At 47.1% G+C, this 17,014-nt stretch overlaps 1 protein-coding gene across 3 annotated transcripts in view; it reads right to left on the bottom strand.

Annotated features, from left to right (window-relative positions):
- The window catches only part of VWA3A (von Willebrand factor A domain containing 3A), a 167,509-nt gene that overhangs the window by 30,982 nt on the left and 119,513 nt on the right, over positions 1-17,014 (bottom strand). For all 3 annotated transcript variants that reach the window (XM_078598274.1, XM_078598292.1, XM_078598284.1), the window contains 4 exons: positions 9,485-9,582; positions 8,352-8,504; positions 3,423-3,531; positions 1,069-1,213 (listed from right to left, as the gene is read on the bottom strand). In XM_078598274.1, the coding sequence (XP_078454400.1) occupies positions 1,069-1,213; positions 3,423-3,531; positions 8,352-8,504; positions 9,485-9,582 (505 nt within the window). The remainder of the gene's footprint in view (positions 1-1,068; positions 1,214-3,422; positions 3,532-8,351; positions 8,505-9,484; positions 9,583-17,014) is intronic.

The raw sequence follows: 17,014 nt of genomic DNA, 5'->3' as shown, positions 1-17,014 counted from the left end.
TATACAGGTAACAAGCTGATATTAGGAGCACTCCCTTTAAGAGTGTGCTCCTAATCTCAGCTCGTTACCTGTATAAAATACACCTGGGAGCCAGAAATCTTTCTGATTGAGAGGGGGTCAAATACGTATTTCCCTCATTAAAATGCAAATCAATTTATAACATTTTTGACATGCGTTTTTCTGGATTTTGTTGTTGTTATTTTGTCTCTCACTGTTCAAATAAACCTACCATTAAAATAATAGACTGATAATTTATTTGTCAGTGTGCAAATGTACAAAATCAGCAGGGGATCAAATACTTTTTCCCTCACTGTATTGAAGGCTTCACAAACTACGTGGTCAAAATAGATATTAAATCATGTGGGAGCCAGAGGACATCCCTGTCGCACAGGTGGGGGGGTTGGTGGAGCCGTAGCAGGCTGGAATGCCAGCCGATTGTCGCCAACAAAATACTGCAGTGGGGTGGAACGATGGTGGCTGGAGGCATCGAAGCGTAACCAGAGGCTAGGCATGAGCTGCCTGAGGCTGCAGAGACCTTGGCCGTAAGTAAAATGCTTCAGACACCGCCGGAGGTGATCTTTGTGAATTTAATCACGTGTCTGTCTCATTGCTGGTTGCATACAAAATCAGCCCCAAACTGTTATCTCACAGCTGTCCATGTGACTATTCAAATCCAAATTAGACTTTTCTCATCTCTGCCATTTATTTTGAATATATGCGTACATATGTTGAACTTCTTTCATACCAGTTTAACATATAGGCTTTTGCGACCAATATCATCCATAATATAGGGTTTTTTCTGGGTGAGACCATACATAGCCAACCATGCTAATCGGAGGTGCAGGGGAAGCACAACCAACTATGCGTCTCTGAGTTGAGTCTCTGTGTCTGTGTGAGTCTATGGGGTCTCTGTATGTGATTATATATGTTCTTTCCCACCGTACGTAGCCAACCGTGCTAATCGGAGGTGCGGTCCAGACACACAATGGACCATGGTGCGGTGGTGGCCTTCAAACCAGCAGTGGAGTGACAAAAGGGTGAGGGGGGGGCAGCGGTAACAATCAGCACCTGGTGCAGCGGTGACGCAGCTGGTCCCAGACAAGGCTGGTGAGCTCCTTCTGAAGCTCGCAAAGGTGAGGCGTCATGGAGCCGGACACGTCGATCAGCAGGCACACGTTCGCCTCCAGCACCACGCCAAACACGCAACGGCTGCCTGCATGGCAGCGAGCGCGCAACACCAAGACGTGAGATCGCCCCCTGCTGTAGCCTCCAACAGGCTGTTGGGGCGAGTGGCAGCCACGCCCGTGAAGGCCGGAGGGTGGGTTGCCCGGCACCATGCCCGGCCGCCTTTGTCTCCCCAGTACCGATGTTTATCTACATAGCGCACCTGGTACTCATTTAAGGCTGAGTCGAGTTCGGGGAAAGCCCAGGAAAGGTTTGACCGGTTGAAATGACTGTTGGCCGTGAGTGGGAACCGAACTCGGGTTGATTGGCTTATTATTACTTCCATACAATTTCTGGATGTTTAGGTCACAGGCAACGCTCTCTCTCTGCCCTTTCTACACTCTTAAACCATGGGCCACCGTCACGAAGCACCACGTGCTCAGTTGAACCAATCAGGCTGGCTGCTTCCACGTTGTCGAGATGTTAACTACCTCGCCTGGTATACAGGAGGATCCTGGGTTCGATCCCAACCCTGACGCTTGCTGTATATTTGGAGTGTGTATGTCTCTCTCTCCCTGTGGTCACGAGGATTTTACTCCGGGTCCTCCTCCGGTGCTTTCCTCCACATTTAGAATCAACATGCATGTATGAGTATTTGGTTGCTTTACATTTCTACATGATAAGCCACTTCGTTCGGGCTATCACTTGTGGCCATGTCGCTTCTGAAAATAAAAATGTTTAGTTTAGTTTTATGATCAATGCTGGGGCTTTTATGTGCGTGTTTGTAGCTTAGATACCTTGGAAGATCTAAAAGTATTCTCTCACTTGTGGACTGCTTAGGCTAGCGAAGCTTTGTTGGCTGTCATGTGGCTTTCCCAATAATATATTTCAGTAGACTCTCGATTATTCACGTGCGGTTTATCTGATTTGCGAATTAAACGCGTACCTGAGATTTTGACGTAAATTAATAACTCATGTAATTTCCATTAAGCCCAAATTAATAATCTGAAAACAGTTTCACATTGTTATTCTTGGAAATGTTTATTACAAGTCACATGAAGAAATATGTGTTACGAAAATCCGAAATCCACGTGATTGCCTCTACAGTATAGTAGTTGCAGATCTTTACAACGGTGAAGTTTGATGTTGATTGGCGTGGCTCTGCTGCTGTCCACTTAGTGGGCCGAATCTTCTGCGTGGGAGCAGGAAAGTGTTATTATCACTGAGCACGTGCATCATTAATCAGTCGATTCTTTACTACAAATTAATATTTTAACAAACTACATTTTCTTAACGTAAACATAATTTTTTATCAATATTAGTTGTTTTTGGCATAGAGATCCGCAAAAAATAGATATTTTTGGATTATCCACGATTTTTAATAATCTGCGGCCGTCCTCCCCCTCATTAGCGCGAATAATTGAGTCTGCTGTGGTTGGTTGCATGGAAGGCCTGAATTGATGTGGCATAGATTAAGACAACATGGCAGGTGTCAGTGGTGTCCTTTGGCTGTTTATTGCGGAGGTCGATAAAATAACCGATATTGATAAATAACCATGACTGGAAAGCTTGCAGCAGCAAAACTTTCACCAAGAATGGAGGACCGAGATGCAACAATGAGCAGAGCACTGGGAATGTGAAAGTGCAGCAAAGGTGGCACAATGGAAACCATGAGCAATGTATTGTGCCAGTCACCGCCCCCTGCCCCCCCATCTATTAACCCACAACCACACACTGTGCCGTGACCTCCCGCCTGCCCGTGTGAGCCTTCTCCAAATTCACTTGGCTTCAGAGTGCACCTCACCAGGCCAAACGTTCAATGATAACCACTACTTAGTTGTGAATGGTCGCTATAAACTATTTTTATTTTACCAGGTAAAGCCCACTGAGCTATATTAGCTTCTTTTTCAGAAACAACCTGGCCATATCACAAACGGCAGCTCAACGAAGTGGCTTTTCATCATCGCGTGGACAAGCAGCAGCCAAATACTCTCAAATGCTGACTCTAAATGTGGAGGGAAAATAAAACCGGAGGGACCCAGGGAGCAAAATCCACGAGACCCGCGGTGCGGTTTTTGGCTTGCCAGCGCCTTTTGATAGAAACGCCTTGCAGGGACTGATTCTTTGAGCTGCAGTGATCCAATGATTATGTCTGATGTGGCTATTGTTCACAATTGCACCCAATAAAACAAATAAAATAAGGGTAGGTCGTCGTGGTATTGTGCGTGCGGCTCGCGTGCGGGATGGCGGCGCGCTACCGGACAGGAGCCAGTGGAGGCGTGCAAGATAGCGCCGCAGGACCCGCTGCAGCACCTCCGCGTATTCCTCCAGCTCGTGCAGCCCAAACTGCAGGTGCCGCACTTTGCCCTGGCACGGCGACAGGACACATGCGCGCGCACGTGTACACTGTGCATTCGTAGGCGACAGTCCGCACGGCGAGTCTCCCTGTTTAACGGGCCGGCGGTAGATGCGTACCTCAAAAAAAAAAGGGCAGCACTCAGTGGAAAATGCGTTCAGTGAAAACTATTTCCCCCATGAATTCTGTAGTAACGATAAAGTTTGCCCAGATACGAACTACTACTATGCACGCACAGCGCGATGGCGGGACAAATAACTGAGGGTACGCCGCCGTGTTACTGCATCTTTCCGCGTACCGTATCACTGCACTTCTCAGCTGTACCGCTCAAGAAAGTAGTTCATCATCGGCCGCTCAGAAACCATGTTATAACGGAGCACGTTCCGCATTATAACGGTTTGGTATGCAGGTCACAGGTGGCATGGCATGGAGGTCACAGGTGGCATGGCATGGAGGTCACAGATGGCATGGCATAGAGGTCACAGGTCTGCTCGTGTTCCTGCCCCCTTGGCATCAGCGTAGTTCTTGCTGATGGGCAACGTGACCACGTATGACGCTTCCACATGGCCTCGCTGCTAAACACTGGAACTCATTAGCCTCGTGTTCTTTTTCTCCCCTATGTTGACAGTGAAATATATTTAATCTGATGTCAATTGTTTACTCTGTTCACATCTGCATTGCTGAAATTTAAACTTTTTTTTAAGTGTTGCCTTATTCCGCAAAGAATGATAAAAGGAAATTTAACACGCTAGATAAACCTGGCTAATCTAGCTAATGTAACTGCTAATAAAAACACATTTGTATAGTTGTGCCAGTGGAAAAAACTAAATGCAAACGTTTCTAAGAATTAAAATGAGTTTAATGAATTGTGACAATACATTTCAGCACTTGCATTAAATCCAAAATTCACAAACGAACGGCAAAGCAATTCGCCACGACATGGAACAATGGTGCCGTGGGCTTTCTGCCCCTGCGCCAAAAAGGGTGGTTGACGTTATGCCTGTTCAGCGCGCGGCTGGAAAAGGCAGGGAATAGAAACCGGCTTACGAGCGCGCTGCTACTCCGTTTGACGCCTGCACAGCAAAGGGACCCCGGTGGAAACCCATGGAAAGGGTGGAGCCAGGGGCGACCAATTCACGTGGGGCGGAATAGGGAGCTCTCGTTTGCCGCGTCGGGGTTCAGAATCAGAATTTTATACTGCAGGAGGAATCCGATGAGCTATGAAGCTCTTTTTTCACAAATGATCAGTAAGGAGCACGGGGGTCAAAACATTACAACAACAAACAACACAAACACATGATAGTAGTGCAAAATTGAGAAAAAGGTAAGCAAGTCACTGTAGATAAATAAATAGAAATAAAGTTTGTACAGGTGGTATCCATCGATGTACGAATGTTCAGTTTTTACGAAATGTCGCTTGAATAACAATTGACAAATTATGAACATTTTTCGATGAACGAAATCGAATTTCTGCATTGACGACGTTTGACTAAGGCCACGCGCCGTGAGATTATCAAACTAACCAAAGAACGAGATTTGGAATAGGTGGACAAAGCCTTTGCCGTTGCAGCACCAACGTTTTGGAGCAAGCTTGTTTGCTCCCTGAACATCGTAAATCTTCAAAAAATATTCTGAAGCATACGATTAGTGCTGGATATGCACATTTGCAAATGTGATTTGTAAATGTTATTCTTAACAAGGTGTCAAATGTAAAATGTATTGTATAATCAAACTTGATTTGAAGCTTTCGTGACTGCAGGAATTACTCTTTGGTTCTTTCGGTAAAGTCACGTAGAAAGAAAATAAATTAAATAATAGTATACGACGTTTCGATTGCAACACAAGCAACCATCATCAGGTAAGAATGAATGTGAAAAAACAAACATAGTAAACTTAGAAACACAATGCAACACAACGCAGAGAGCCGGCCAACACAACAGCCAACACCACACCTGGCTGACCACGCTCCTCCAAAGAATGACAAACAGAAAGACAGCGCCACTGTGTCAAGGCCTTAAATAGAGAGGGGGGAGGGGTTGGGGCAGAGAGAGAGGAGGGGGGATTGGGGCAGAGGACAATGAGAGAGTTACGTGGAATTCCGGACCATAGTGGCCAGAGGAGAGACAATGGACTATAAACAAACCACCACGGCAATATTTAGAGCAAGAAAAGTTTGAGAAAGCAAATTTAGTAAAATTAGAAAGTGTAATGCAATGCAACACAGAGAGAGATGGTTAACACACAATTAACGCATAGCCTGGTTGATACGTTCTTCCAAAGATTGCTAAATTAGAAGTTAAGTGTGAAACAGACAAGCAAGGAAAAATATAGAGAGAGAAATAGGAAGTTTGCCAACAAATTGTGTAAAATTATGATCCGGAATTACACGCAACTCTCATTGTCCTCTGTCCCCCCCCCCCCTCTTTCTCTGTCCCAACCCCTACCCCCTCTCTCTATTTAAGGCATCGACACAGTGGCGCTGTCTTTCTGTTTGTCAATCAAGCAGAAGTTTACTATGTTTGTTTTTTCTCATTCATTCTTACCTGATGATGGTTGCTTGTGTTGCAATCGAAACTTCGTATTCTATTATTATTTGATTTTATTTTCTACATGACTTTACCGAAAGAACCAAAGAGTTTAATGTATAATTTTATTGAGGGACTGTGTGTTGTACTTGGTGTGATCTGGGACTGTATTTGCTGTTTTACTGCCTTTCCCAGGCTTCGGAATTTATGTAGTAATACAATTTTTACTTACATGCGTTATTTTTTTATTTAAAGGGCACCACGGTTGTGGTGTTATCGTCCTTGCCTGGTATGCAAGAGGTCGAGGGTTTGACCCTGATGCCTGCTGTATATTTGGAGTTTGCGTGTCCCTCTCCCTGTGATTGCGTGGATTTTTTTCTCCGCGTCCTCCGGTTTTCCCTCCGCATTTAGAACCAACACGCATTTGGTGTATTTGGCTGCTATAAATTTCCACGTGATAAGCCACTTCGTTGAGCTATCATTTGTGGCTAGGTCTCTTACGAAAGATAAGCTAATAGCTCAGTAGGCCTTGCCTGGTCAAATAAAAAAATTGTTTTAGTTTTAACCACCACTGGGCCGACCGGCAGGGCGATGTGTGAGAGGCAGTTCGTGAAGACATGAACGTGGACATTCATACATTCCGTTTCAATATTCAATCACTTGAAAACTTGTGCATTTTCTGGTAATAAATAAATAACAAGCCGGTGCGAGCCAGAGTGGAGATGCAAACCCCGGTGCTGCCAGACTGCCAAATAAACAACATAGGGGATCCATCATTACCCTTAGTGGATTGGTACTCGCGTGCCAGATCGTACAACCCTATGTTATTGTCAAGAACGTCTCTGTGGTGATGAACCACCCGTGCCAGTAGCAATGTATCTCAATGCTACTGTAAGCCATTTGAAAGTTGGCCTTCTAACTTTTTTTTGCAGCTCAAATTGCAACTTATACTGCAAAGAAAACCAAAAATTCTACTTGCCAAAATAACGGAAAAAGAGGGCACATAATTACTCATTCCAGATATGACTGCATTTTAAGGCCGGACCCAACGGGCGAACGGGGTGCGATCACAAACGAGGCCACGCTTAAAAAGGGAGCGCTCCATGGAAGCGTAACGGATTTACGATACTGGCAGTGGTGCAGTCACGGGGGTGGGAGTCGTGAGAGACATCGAGATCTGGCGGTACGCAGAAAGTCGGCAGCGCCAACGCAAGATTCACGAGCGACAGAAGCCTAAAAGTGTTACAGGCTTTTATTGCTCATTTGACAACTCTTCCGTTGGCAATAAAGACTCAATTGAGAATATGATTTTCCCTGCATGTCTTATCTGTATTACTGTGTTTTTCCCAGTGTACTGTCGTTGTTCGTGAAGGCGCATTTATATGTTTGTAAAAATGTTACTATTTTTATTCGAGATTTTAATTTAGTGTTTCGTGGGAAACGGTGTATTTTACCACTGGCACTTTTAAGACTAAATATTGCACTTTTTTATTCCTTACTTAGCTCAAAGCCTTTAAAATAAAAAATATATATTAGAAATTATATTTCTTACCTTTTTCAATCATTGTATTATTCATTTATCTTCCTCTGCTAATTCTGTCATGGAAACGGTGTGTGTTTTTATTGGTGAAACCCGACTTAGGAGCTCACAGGGTACTTCAAAATAAACTAAAACTGTCTGTAAACGAAAGGGGACAAATTGTGTTCGAGAGCACGTATGAAGACCCGGATTGTACATGCGGGGGTGGTATGGGCCTTCATCTCCTCGTTTGTCAATGTTAATACCACCACAATTGCTATTCATTTTAAGCTGAGCCTACCTAGAGGTGCCCCTGACCAGACCAGGTACCAATTTGGTGTAACCCTTATTATCCACTCAATCTCTCTGCTGCCTCTCATTTACATGGAATGACGAAGGGCTGTTGCCTGAAACGCCGCTTATCGTGGGTGTGATCCCGATCCTGATGCCTGCTGTATATTTGGAGCTTGCGTGTGTATCTCTCTCTCTCCCCATGGTCACGTGGATTTTTCTCCGGGCCCTCCGGTTTTTCCCTCCACATTTACAATAAACGTCACGCATTTAGCGTATTTGGCTGCTGCTATAAATTTCCACACGGTGATGATAAGCCCACTTCATTGAAGCTATCATTTGTGATCGCCAGGTCGCTTCTGAAAAAGAGCTACATAGCTCAGTGGGCCTTTTTTCAGGCCCATAGTAGTTGATTGTTTGGTGAAGCCCATAGAGGAATTGTTGTCCCTCTCTCTGTAGGGGAGGGCAACGGAGGGAGCCGTTCACAGGTTCTTACATTGATGCGCACGCTGGGGAAGATGCTGCAGTACTTGGCGGAGATGCTCTTGCGAAGGGAGCGCACGACGGTCTGGCGATGGTTGCAGTCCGGTCCCAACATGAGCCTCTCCACATCCAGACGTAGCTTCTTCAAACCAAACCTCTTGAGCCACTGAATGGGGGTTACGGTAGGGGGGGGGGGTATACGGCGTAGATTAGAGCGAGGACAGATAGCAAAAGGGGTGAGAGATAACAGGGTGTGTGAGTGCAGAATGTGATTGGAAGCGTCAATGATATTGACAAAAAATGCTTTATCTCAAACGCCACAGGAGTGCACAGTGTAACAAAGCACCTACTGTATTCCAAATGTATACACGCGCATGTAGATATGCTATTCGTGTCTCCAGATTGTAATGTGTACATATGACTTAAAGAAATATACATTTGTGGTTATATTTTTCAGGTTGTTGCTCATTTGTGAATTACATTCTTTGATACAATCTTTTTTTGAAGTTAGCAGAATCAGAATGTGTTTATTGTGGAGGAATCCAATGGGGTATAAAGCTCGTTAACGCAAATGTCCGGTAGCATTTCACTTGTAGAAAAAAGGGGAGGGGTGGTGGGAGCTGAAGGGGAGGGGTGGTGGGGGTGAAGGGGAGGGGTTGGGGGTGGGAAGGGGAGGGGTATGGGGGGGTGAAGGGCAGGGGTGGGGGGTAAAGGGGAGGGGTGGGGGGTGAAGAGGAGGGGTGGGGGGGGTGAAGAGGAGGGGTGGGGGGGTGAAGGGGAGGGGTAGGGGGGGGTGAAGGGGAGGGGTATGGCGGGTGAAGGAGAGGGGTGGGGGTGAAGGGGAGGGGTGGGGGTGGATAAATGTCCGAATGAACGATTCGGGCATTGATTATTATCAGTTGGGCATTGATTATAAACATTGATTATAATTCAATGCCCAACTGAAAGAGAAGCCATGAAGGGATTCGGGGTTTGGTGATTAGCTTCTTCCCTGCCCGTTAATTTTGCACACTCAAATGTTCTAGAGCGGCTATTTTTTGACAATGTATCGACCCATACCTGCAACGATGGGAGGGCGTGCTGACAACGATTTTGTTTAAATGTTCTGCAGCTCTTGGAGCATGGGGGCGGGTCCACTGCTCTCACCTGGCTGGAGGAGAGAGCGTTCTCCCCTGGCGGGAGAGTGACGTCCGGGACGGCCTTCCTGACACTGCGGTTCTGCGCGTAGCTCTTGTACACAACGCCTGCTCCCGGCACCGCCACGCGTGGACACAATCACACTCACAATCACACACACAGTCACAACGACAACAACCGCCATTCGCCACTAAGTGGCAGTGATGTCACCATGGCGCTTGTGCCAAGCTATGTGCACGTTGAGGCCACGTGAAGTGTTGAACGCCCGCTGGCAGGAGGTCACGGGGCAGACCCAGGTACCATGGGTCGAATGACTGGGATGACTGGCCGATGCACTACCCAGGGGTCGGCAACCTGCGGCTCCGGAGCCGCATGCGGCTCTTTTGAACCTTGACCGCGGCTCCGGGGCGGATGCTAGCGAGGGGAGGAGGCGCACTGTGACACCTGCTCTGGCGTTGCCGCTGCTGACAGGTCGCCGCTCCGCTCCACACTGCCCGCCCGGTGACAGGCAATAACGTTGCCGTTGCTTTGTCACATGTTTGGAAGAAGTAAAAACCTTCCTGGGCAGCAAAGAGCTCACCTTTGCTGAGCTGGAACAGCCAGAGTGGCTGGAAAAATTACATTTTATGGTAGACATGACAGCACATCTAAACACGCTAAATACAACCCTTCAGGGGAAAGGAGGCACAGCCCTGCACATGCTGGAGGAGGTTTTGGCATTCGAGCGCAAGTTGACAGTGTTTGTCAAAGATTTACAGAGAGGTACACTGTCTCACTTTCCCTCTTTGAGAGAGTTCAAACAAAGTCATGATACGATAAATTTGGAATATTTCAAGTCTGCAATCACCACAATGCAAAGTTCGTTTGGGAAACGATTCTGTGAGTTCAGAGAGGAAAAAACGACATTATCCTTCCCTGTCACTCCCCTGGCGATCGATCCATCCCTATTGAATATGACTGCATTTGCAGGTGTAAGTCAACCTGATCTTGAGATGGAACTGGCCGATATAGCCGACAAAGATATATGGGTGTCCAAGTTCAAATGCTTGACCGCTACTCTTGAGGATGTTGCCCGTCAGAAGGCCATTCTGGCTCAGAATCATAAATGGAGTGATATTGAAAACCTTCCCAAACAGGACAAACTTGTATTCGAAACATGGAATGCCATCCCCAACACTTATATAAACATGAAAAAGTATGCATTTGGAGTCCTGTCGATCTTCGGCTCCACATATGTATGTGAGCAGGTCTTCTCCAACATGAACTATATTAAAAACAAACATCGATCACGCCTCACAGATGACAGCTTGCAAGCCTGTGTGAAAATGAAGGTGACGTCTTGCAGCCCTGATGTGCAGACACTGTGCACTGAGGTTCAGGAGCAAAAATCCCATTAACCAGGTAATTTAGCTATTAATTTGCAAAAATATATTTTACATTGTTAAGTGAAAAAGTCCTTTTTTTATTCAGATTGACAGCTGACTGCACGATCCTGTATATAGCAATAAGGTAAGAAACAATATATGCAGTGTTATATTTGTTTTAATAGTTGCAATGGTTTTGCGGCTCCCAGTTTATTTTTTCCTTCGGAAACGGGTCCAAGTGGCTCTTTATGTCTTAAAGGTTGCAGACCCCTGGCACTACCTGTGCCCCCTACTGTGCCAACTTTTTGTGTTTTAGCCAACCGGCGCTCCACTCGTTGTTGTGAGCATTACTTCTGTGCTCTCTGTTATTGTTGGAGGGCGACTGCCTCCAACTGCCCAGTAGCGTCCTTCACGAGCCTCCTCCAGAGGCCGATCTTGACATCCCTGGTCGCAGTCATCGCCAAGTCCACTAGCTCCACATCCTCCTGTACCACATCACTCCATCTCTTCTCTAGCTCGTGCCGCGCCCGTTTAGCCCCCTCTATCCGGCTGAACAAAAGCTGTTTAGGCATGCGGTGGCTGGGCATGCGGGCTACATGACCCAGCCAATGCAGCCTTGACTGCCGGAGGAGTTCACCAATGGGACTTTCAAGGATTTGTGAGCTTCTCACATAATCCAGCCTTGTTAAACCCAGGATGGATCATAGGCAGGCCAGCCTAAATGTTGCTAACCGGCAAAGATGTTCCATTAGGGGGGTCCACGTTTCGCAAGCATAGATAAGGGAGGGAGGGCATGACTGTGGCTGAGAAGACCTGAAGCTTCGTGTGGAGCGACAGACCAGGTAGCTTCAACACAGCGTTACGCAACTGATGAAAAGATAATGCCGCTCGACTGATCCGGAGCGAGACCTCTGCTGTCAAACTGGAGCCGGTCATGAGCACACTGCCTAGATATGGGAAACGTTCCACTCTCTCCACAACTGCCCCCTCACCAATTGGGAGATGTGAGGTTGGAGTGCCTGATGGTACAAAATACCCAGGCAGGTGCTTAGTTTTGGTGGGGTTGATAGTAAGACCCTAGCTGTTGTATCTATGCCCCTATTTCCAAAAATTAATATTAAGAATAATTAGGGCAAATTTTTTTAAATTAAATAATGAAAACAACCCGCTAACCCTCGCATGCCACACCAAAAAAAAACGTGGAAGGCCATTAAACGGCAAGACTTCGGAGCACAGAGAGATCAGAGATATCCAGATGGACAAAAGGTCGATGGCCTAACCTTCCCAAGACGTCTGGAGATGCACGGATAACGTGCAGAGCAGAGAAAAACAACTGTTGCAACTCGCGTTTTCTTTAACGTTTTCCTTAACGAAAAGTAGAAACTTAAAAAGAATCAACCAACGGTATAAGACTGCAGCCTACAATAGGGGCTTTTTATTAGTAATTCCCTTATTTTACTCGTATTCACCGCATATATATTATTTTGTATTGTATGTTTCTATCTACATGACCTTACTAAAAACTAAAGAATACGAATTCCAGCAGTCAAGAAAGCTTAAGTGGAAACTTAGTTACACTTAACATCAGGACATTAAAATATAACTCGAGTAAAACAGTGCAATCCCTGAATACAGATAGACAACAAACGTCAACATCTCCTCGGCCACCTTTGTCTTCCCACGATTCGGCACGAAAACAGGCCCACAATAAATCCGTGGAGGGAACCTCTCTGGTCGCGAGGAGGGGTCGGGGGGACGTCTGTTTTTCTGTTGTTGTTTCTCTCGCAAGAGATGCGAAGAGGGGAGGGGTTCACGTTTTTGAGTTTTAAACACAAATGCACAGAAGTCTGTGTGCAGTCTGGTTCGAGTCGCGCTCAGTCTTGCAACTCGGCTTGCGGCGCAGCGTTGCGAGGGAGGCTGAGTTGGGGCACGTCGTGCCTCGAGGAGAGATGGGACGACGAGGGGTCGTTAAGGCAGAAGTCTGAGTTCAGCCTGGGTCGAGGCTGGGTTTCAGCCGTGCTCCGGCTGGCAGAGCGTCGTGAGGGAGCAAACACCGATACCGATGGCCGGTGTTGTTTCTCGCAGAACGAAGTGGCGAGGTGTGGTTAAGTGCGAGTGAAGCTTGCGAAATTCCAGCTATCATTCTCGTGAGAGAACCTGAACCAACGAAACCCCTGAAGTGAGAGCGGGAGAAGCATCAGCGAGTACCCGCGTGAAGCTGGTAGCTGCACGCCAAGGGAGAAAGAGTGTCAGCACTGACGACCTGCGGATGAGCTGCGAGCGCTATTGGGCACCGCCGAAGGCGAGCATCGTGCCGACTCAACAATCATCCAGCAGTGGAGAAGTCTGGAGCTGCCACCAAGAGAGAGAGAGAGCGCCATCAAGCGCCAAGCAACCAAGTTTCCTCAAGGAGCGTCGTGCCGACGCCACTAATCTAGCAGTAGAGAGAGAGAGCGCACGAGCAGCACACCCGGGCATCACCGAGCGTCGTGCCAACTCGTCATCCAGCGGTGGAGGAGCTGCGCGCTATCCGACAACGGAATCATCGCCCACCACGATGGCGAACATCGTGCCAACGCCGCTCAATCTAGCAGCGGAGAGAGAGTGCACGAGCAGCACCAAGCCCCAGGCGCCATCAAGCGCCAAGCAACCAAGTTTCTTCAAGAAACATCGTGCCAACGCCGCTCAATCTAGCAGTGGAGAGAGAAAGCAGGACGGGCTCGCTGCGGCCACGCCCAAGCGAGAGGGAACCTCTCTGGCTGTTGGTGGTATAACCCCTACCCCACCCCTCGCAAGCTAATGACACAACTCCCGGCTATAAAAAATAATAATTAATTTTACAAGGAGACAATGCACACACAACACGCACACGAATAAGACTTTCAAAAAGTTATCTTTGTGTTTCGAAAAGGGTTGCAATTTCAAGTTGGTACGTTCAATATCAACTGATCGTGCAAAGCAGTTGCTGCCGTCGGGTTACATAAATAGAAATGTTTTAGTAATTTAATTTCGTTAATTGCATAATCTTGCCGATGAATCTATTGACGTATACTTTTGCCTTTGCATATTAGAGTGTCATATGTTTGTTTAGAATAAAAATTGCTTAACACCAAGTGTTCGAGTGCTTCTTTCCCAGTCCATGCAAAACTGTCTTATTCATAAAAACTGTAACCTGCGTTGAGATATGAATTTGGAGACCTAACATAACATAAACACACTAAGATAATCAATAAATGTTTAATCAAAGATAATCGTTTATCCCGATTGATACAACTCTGGATAACGAAAATAAGCCTAGTTATCATAACTGCACACATTAACATAACCGCAAGCATTCGCATAAAATAATACCAGAAGCTCCATGATTATCATAATTTATGCATAAATTAGCATATTTTATGCGAATTACGTATTTTCGCAATTTTATTACATTTTATTATTTTTATCAAAATTTAATAATCCGGCATATACAACACACCTCTTAGTTGCATGCTCCAGGTTCAGCAGCAGCGCCTCCAACTCCTCCTCTGAGTAAGCAGCAATTACTAGATCATCGGCATACGTAACATGGTTGACCTATAGGGAGCCATCCCATGACTGCACCTGGGCATCGATCAGCCTCCCATTGTATCTGTACCAGGTGGAAATTCCCCCGGTACATCCATCAAAGGCTTCACGAACTACGTGGTCGAAATAGATGTTAAATAATGTGGGAGCCAGAGGACATGCCTGTCGCAGGTGAACAGGGAATGGCTCCGACTCCCGGCCACGTAGTTTTACCCGGGCCGCTCACCATCATGAAGGTCCTTAATGATAAATAAAATAGAGATGTAGGTCTTGTTGGAATTCCCTACAGCTCTGCTGTAGCAGACAGACAACATATGGCATCTGTGCAGGACCGCCCTTTCCTGAAACCACATTGGGGCTCCACAAGCCTCTCATCAGCGTGCCTGGCAAGGCGATGTTGAATAATCCTTGCCAGGACCTTTGCCGGCACACTGAGGAGTGAGACATCACTGTAGTTGTTACAGTCTGTGTGGTCTCCCTTCTTAAAGAGGCTGACAACCAGGGCATCCTTCCAATCCTGCAGAACCTGCCCAGTGGTCCAGACTGTTATTATGATGTAATGTAGGGCAGTCTGTGCACAAACGCCACCCTCCCTTCCTGGTCTCAGACTCTGGATCGCCTTCAGTACTTCCTCAGCAGATGGCACCTCAGCCAGCCACTCACAGAGAGTGACTACTTCTTCCAATATTTGAGGCACCGCAGCCTCAGCAGGGTCGTCCCCATTTTGCCCCATGATGTTTTCCAGGCTGAGGGATTTCCCCTCCCCCAAAATCTCACAGAAATTCTAAGCAAATCTGCAAACATGTTCCTGGGGGTTGGAGATTGGATCACCATTCTTTCCCCTAATGATGGTGATAAGTGTGGCACTGCAAGTTACTTTTTTTATGGAATTAAATAGTTATTTGTAGACGATGAGAGTCGGTCTGTCGCTTTTCCTCAGCCAGCCTGAACACCTCCTCTGTCAGCCAGGGTCTCTGGGAAGGTTTGGACCATGTACCCAAGGCAGCCATTGCAGCTGCATGAGCCACAGTCCTAAACCTCGCCCATTTCCCCTCGACATCAGGAGGAGTGGGGGACGATGTCAACCCTAGCCGCAAGCAATGATGAAATTCTCGCTTGAAACTTTTAGCAGCTAGCTGAGACCAGGCCATTATGGGTTTGAATGGGGTCCTGGGTGTACACCCACCACCCGAGTGGAAGAATGGCAGGCGCATCTTACAGATGACAAGTCGATGGTCATTGGGCAGATCAGCTCTACGGTAGGTCCTCGTGTCAAGGACATGGGCCTGCATCTGTTGTTCCCATCACTATATAGTCCAGCAGATGTTCTTGCTTGGACCCGGCATGCATCCATGATGTTGTGTGAATGCGCCGATGCCGGAACAGCACAAAAGTCGAGCAGCCTCCTACTGTTGTTATTGAGCTGATATGACCCATGCCTTTCAATCACTCCAGACCAGGTGCCAGCATCATTACCAACTCGGGCATTAAAGTAACCCAACAGGATGACTCTATCCCGAGGGGCCACTTTAGCTAGCACCTGTGACAGGAGGTGATAGAAGGCATCTGGCTCATTGGCCTTGCCTGCATCTCTCCACTGATGTTTATCTTCAGTGAGGGTATTAGTAACCACGACCACCACTCCTCGCCTCTGGTTGATGGGAAGGCGAGCCCAAAGTAGCCTGGGGCTTACAGCATCCCACACCTCACTGCCACGCTCCCACGCCCCTTTCATTCTATTGTTGAGAAGAAGAGCCACCCCCTGTTGTTTGGCAGTCTCCTGCCCCGAGTAGAGGACTGCCCACCCCTCATGGTGGCAGGAGCCAGAGCCGGTCCACCGGACCTCCTGAATTCCACAGAGATCCAGGTGGTACCGGTTCAGCTCCCAACAGAAGAGTGGCAGCCTCTCCTCCGCAGTGAGCATTCGAATATTCCACGTGGCCACCCGCAGTGGATTTTTGCTGTTTCTGGAGGAACCCCGAGGGTAAGCATTCAATCTCCTGGCTCCGCCAAATGGGGTTTGGCCAGGAGCCGTCATAGACGCCTGTCCCCCCGGGGCCTCCGGCACAAGCTTTGTTGGATATTGTTTTTATGGTTTAGTGGTAATTAATTGAAGGTGGAGGGGATACTAGCCCCTCGCACCAGTCCAGATCCCCCTTTGGCCATTGTGGTGGCTACAAATGCCATGAGGGGAATGGCCAATCGAAATTGGCCCTCCCCCCATGGCACTGCTCACCACAGCGTTACCGTCTGGCACCAATCACACTCGCAATCACACACACAATCACACACAATCACACACACACAATCCCAATCACACACACACTCACAAACACACTCACACAATTACACACACAATCACACTCACAATCACACACACAAACACACAATCACACACACAATCCAATCCTTTCATAGAGGTTTTTTGGGTTATCGCTAAACCCACCACCGCCCGACACAAATGTTGTGGGTTTACTCTCCAACACACGACCGGTGTTGTTTATTTGATAAACCTTACTAATTGGCTATCGGATGGTGGCGGGTTTAATGACACATTTATATTCACGAAATCTAACCCAAAAAACCTCGATTATGGATAATATGGTCG

Source organism: Lampetra planeri, chromosome 1, assembly GCF_965212315.1.
Source record: "Lampetra planeri chromosome 1, kcLamPlan1.2.h2, whole genome shotgun sequence".
Classification (NCBI taxonomy): domain Eukaryota; kingdom Metazoa; phylum Chordata; class Hyperoartia; order Petromyzontiformes; family Petromyzontidae; genus Lampetra; species Lampetra planeri.
The sequence above is the reverse complement of the archived record's forward strand: the minus strand, read 5'-3'. Positions and strand labels throughout refer to the sequence as shown.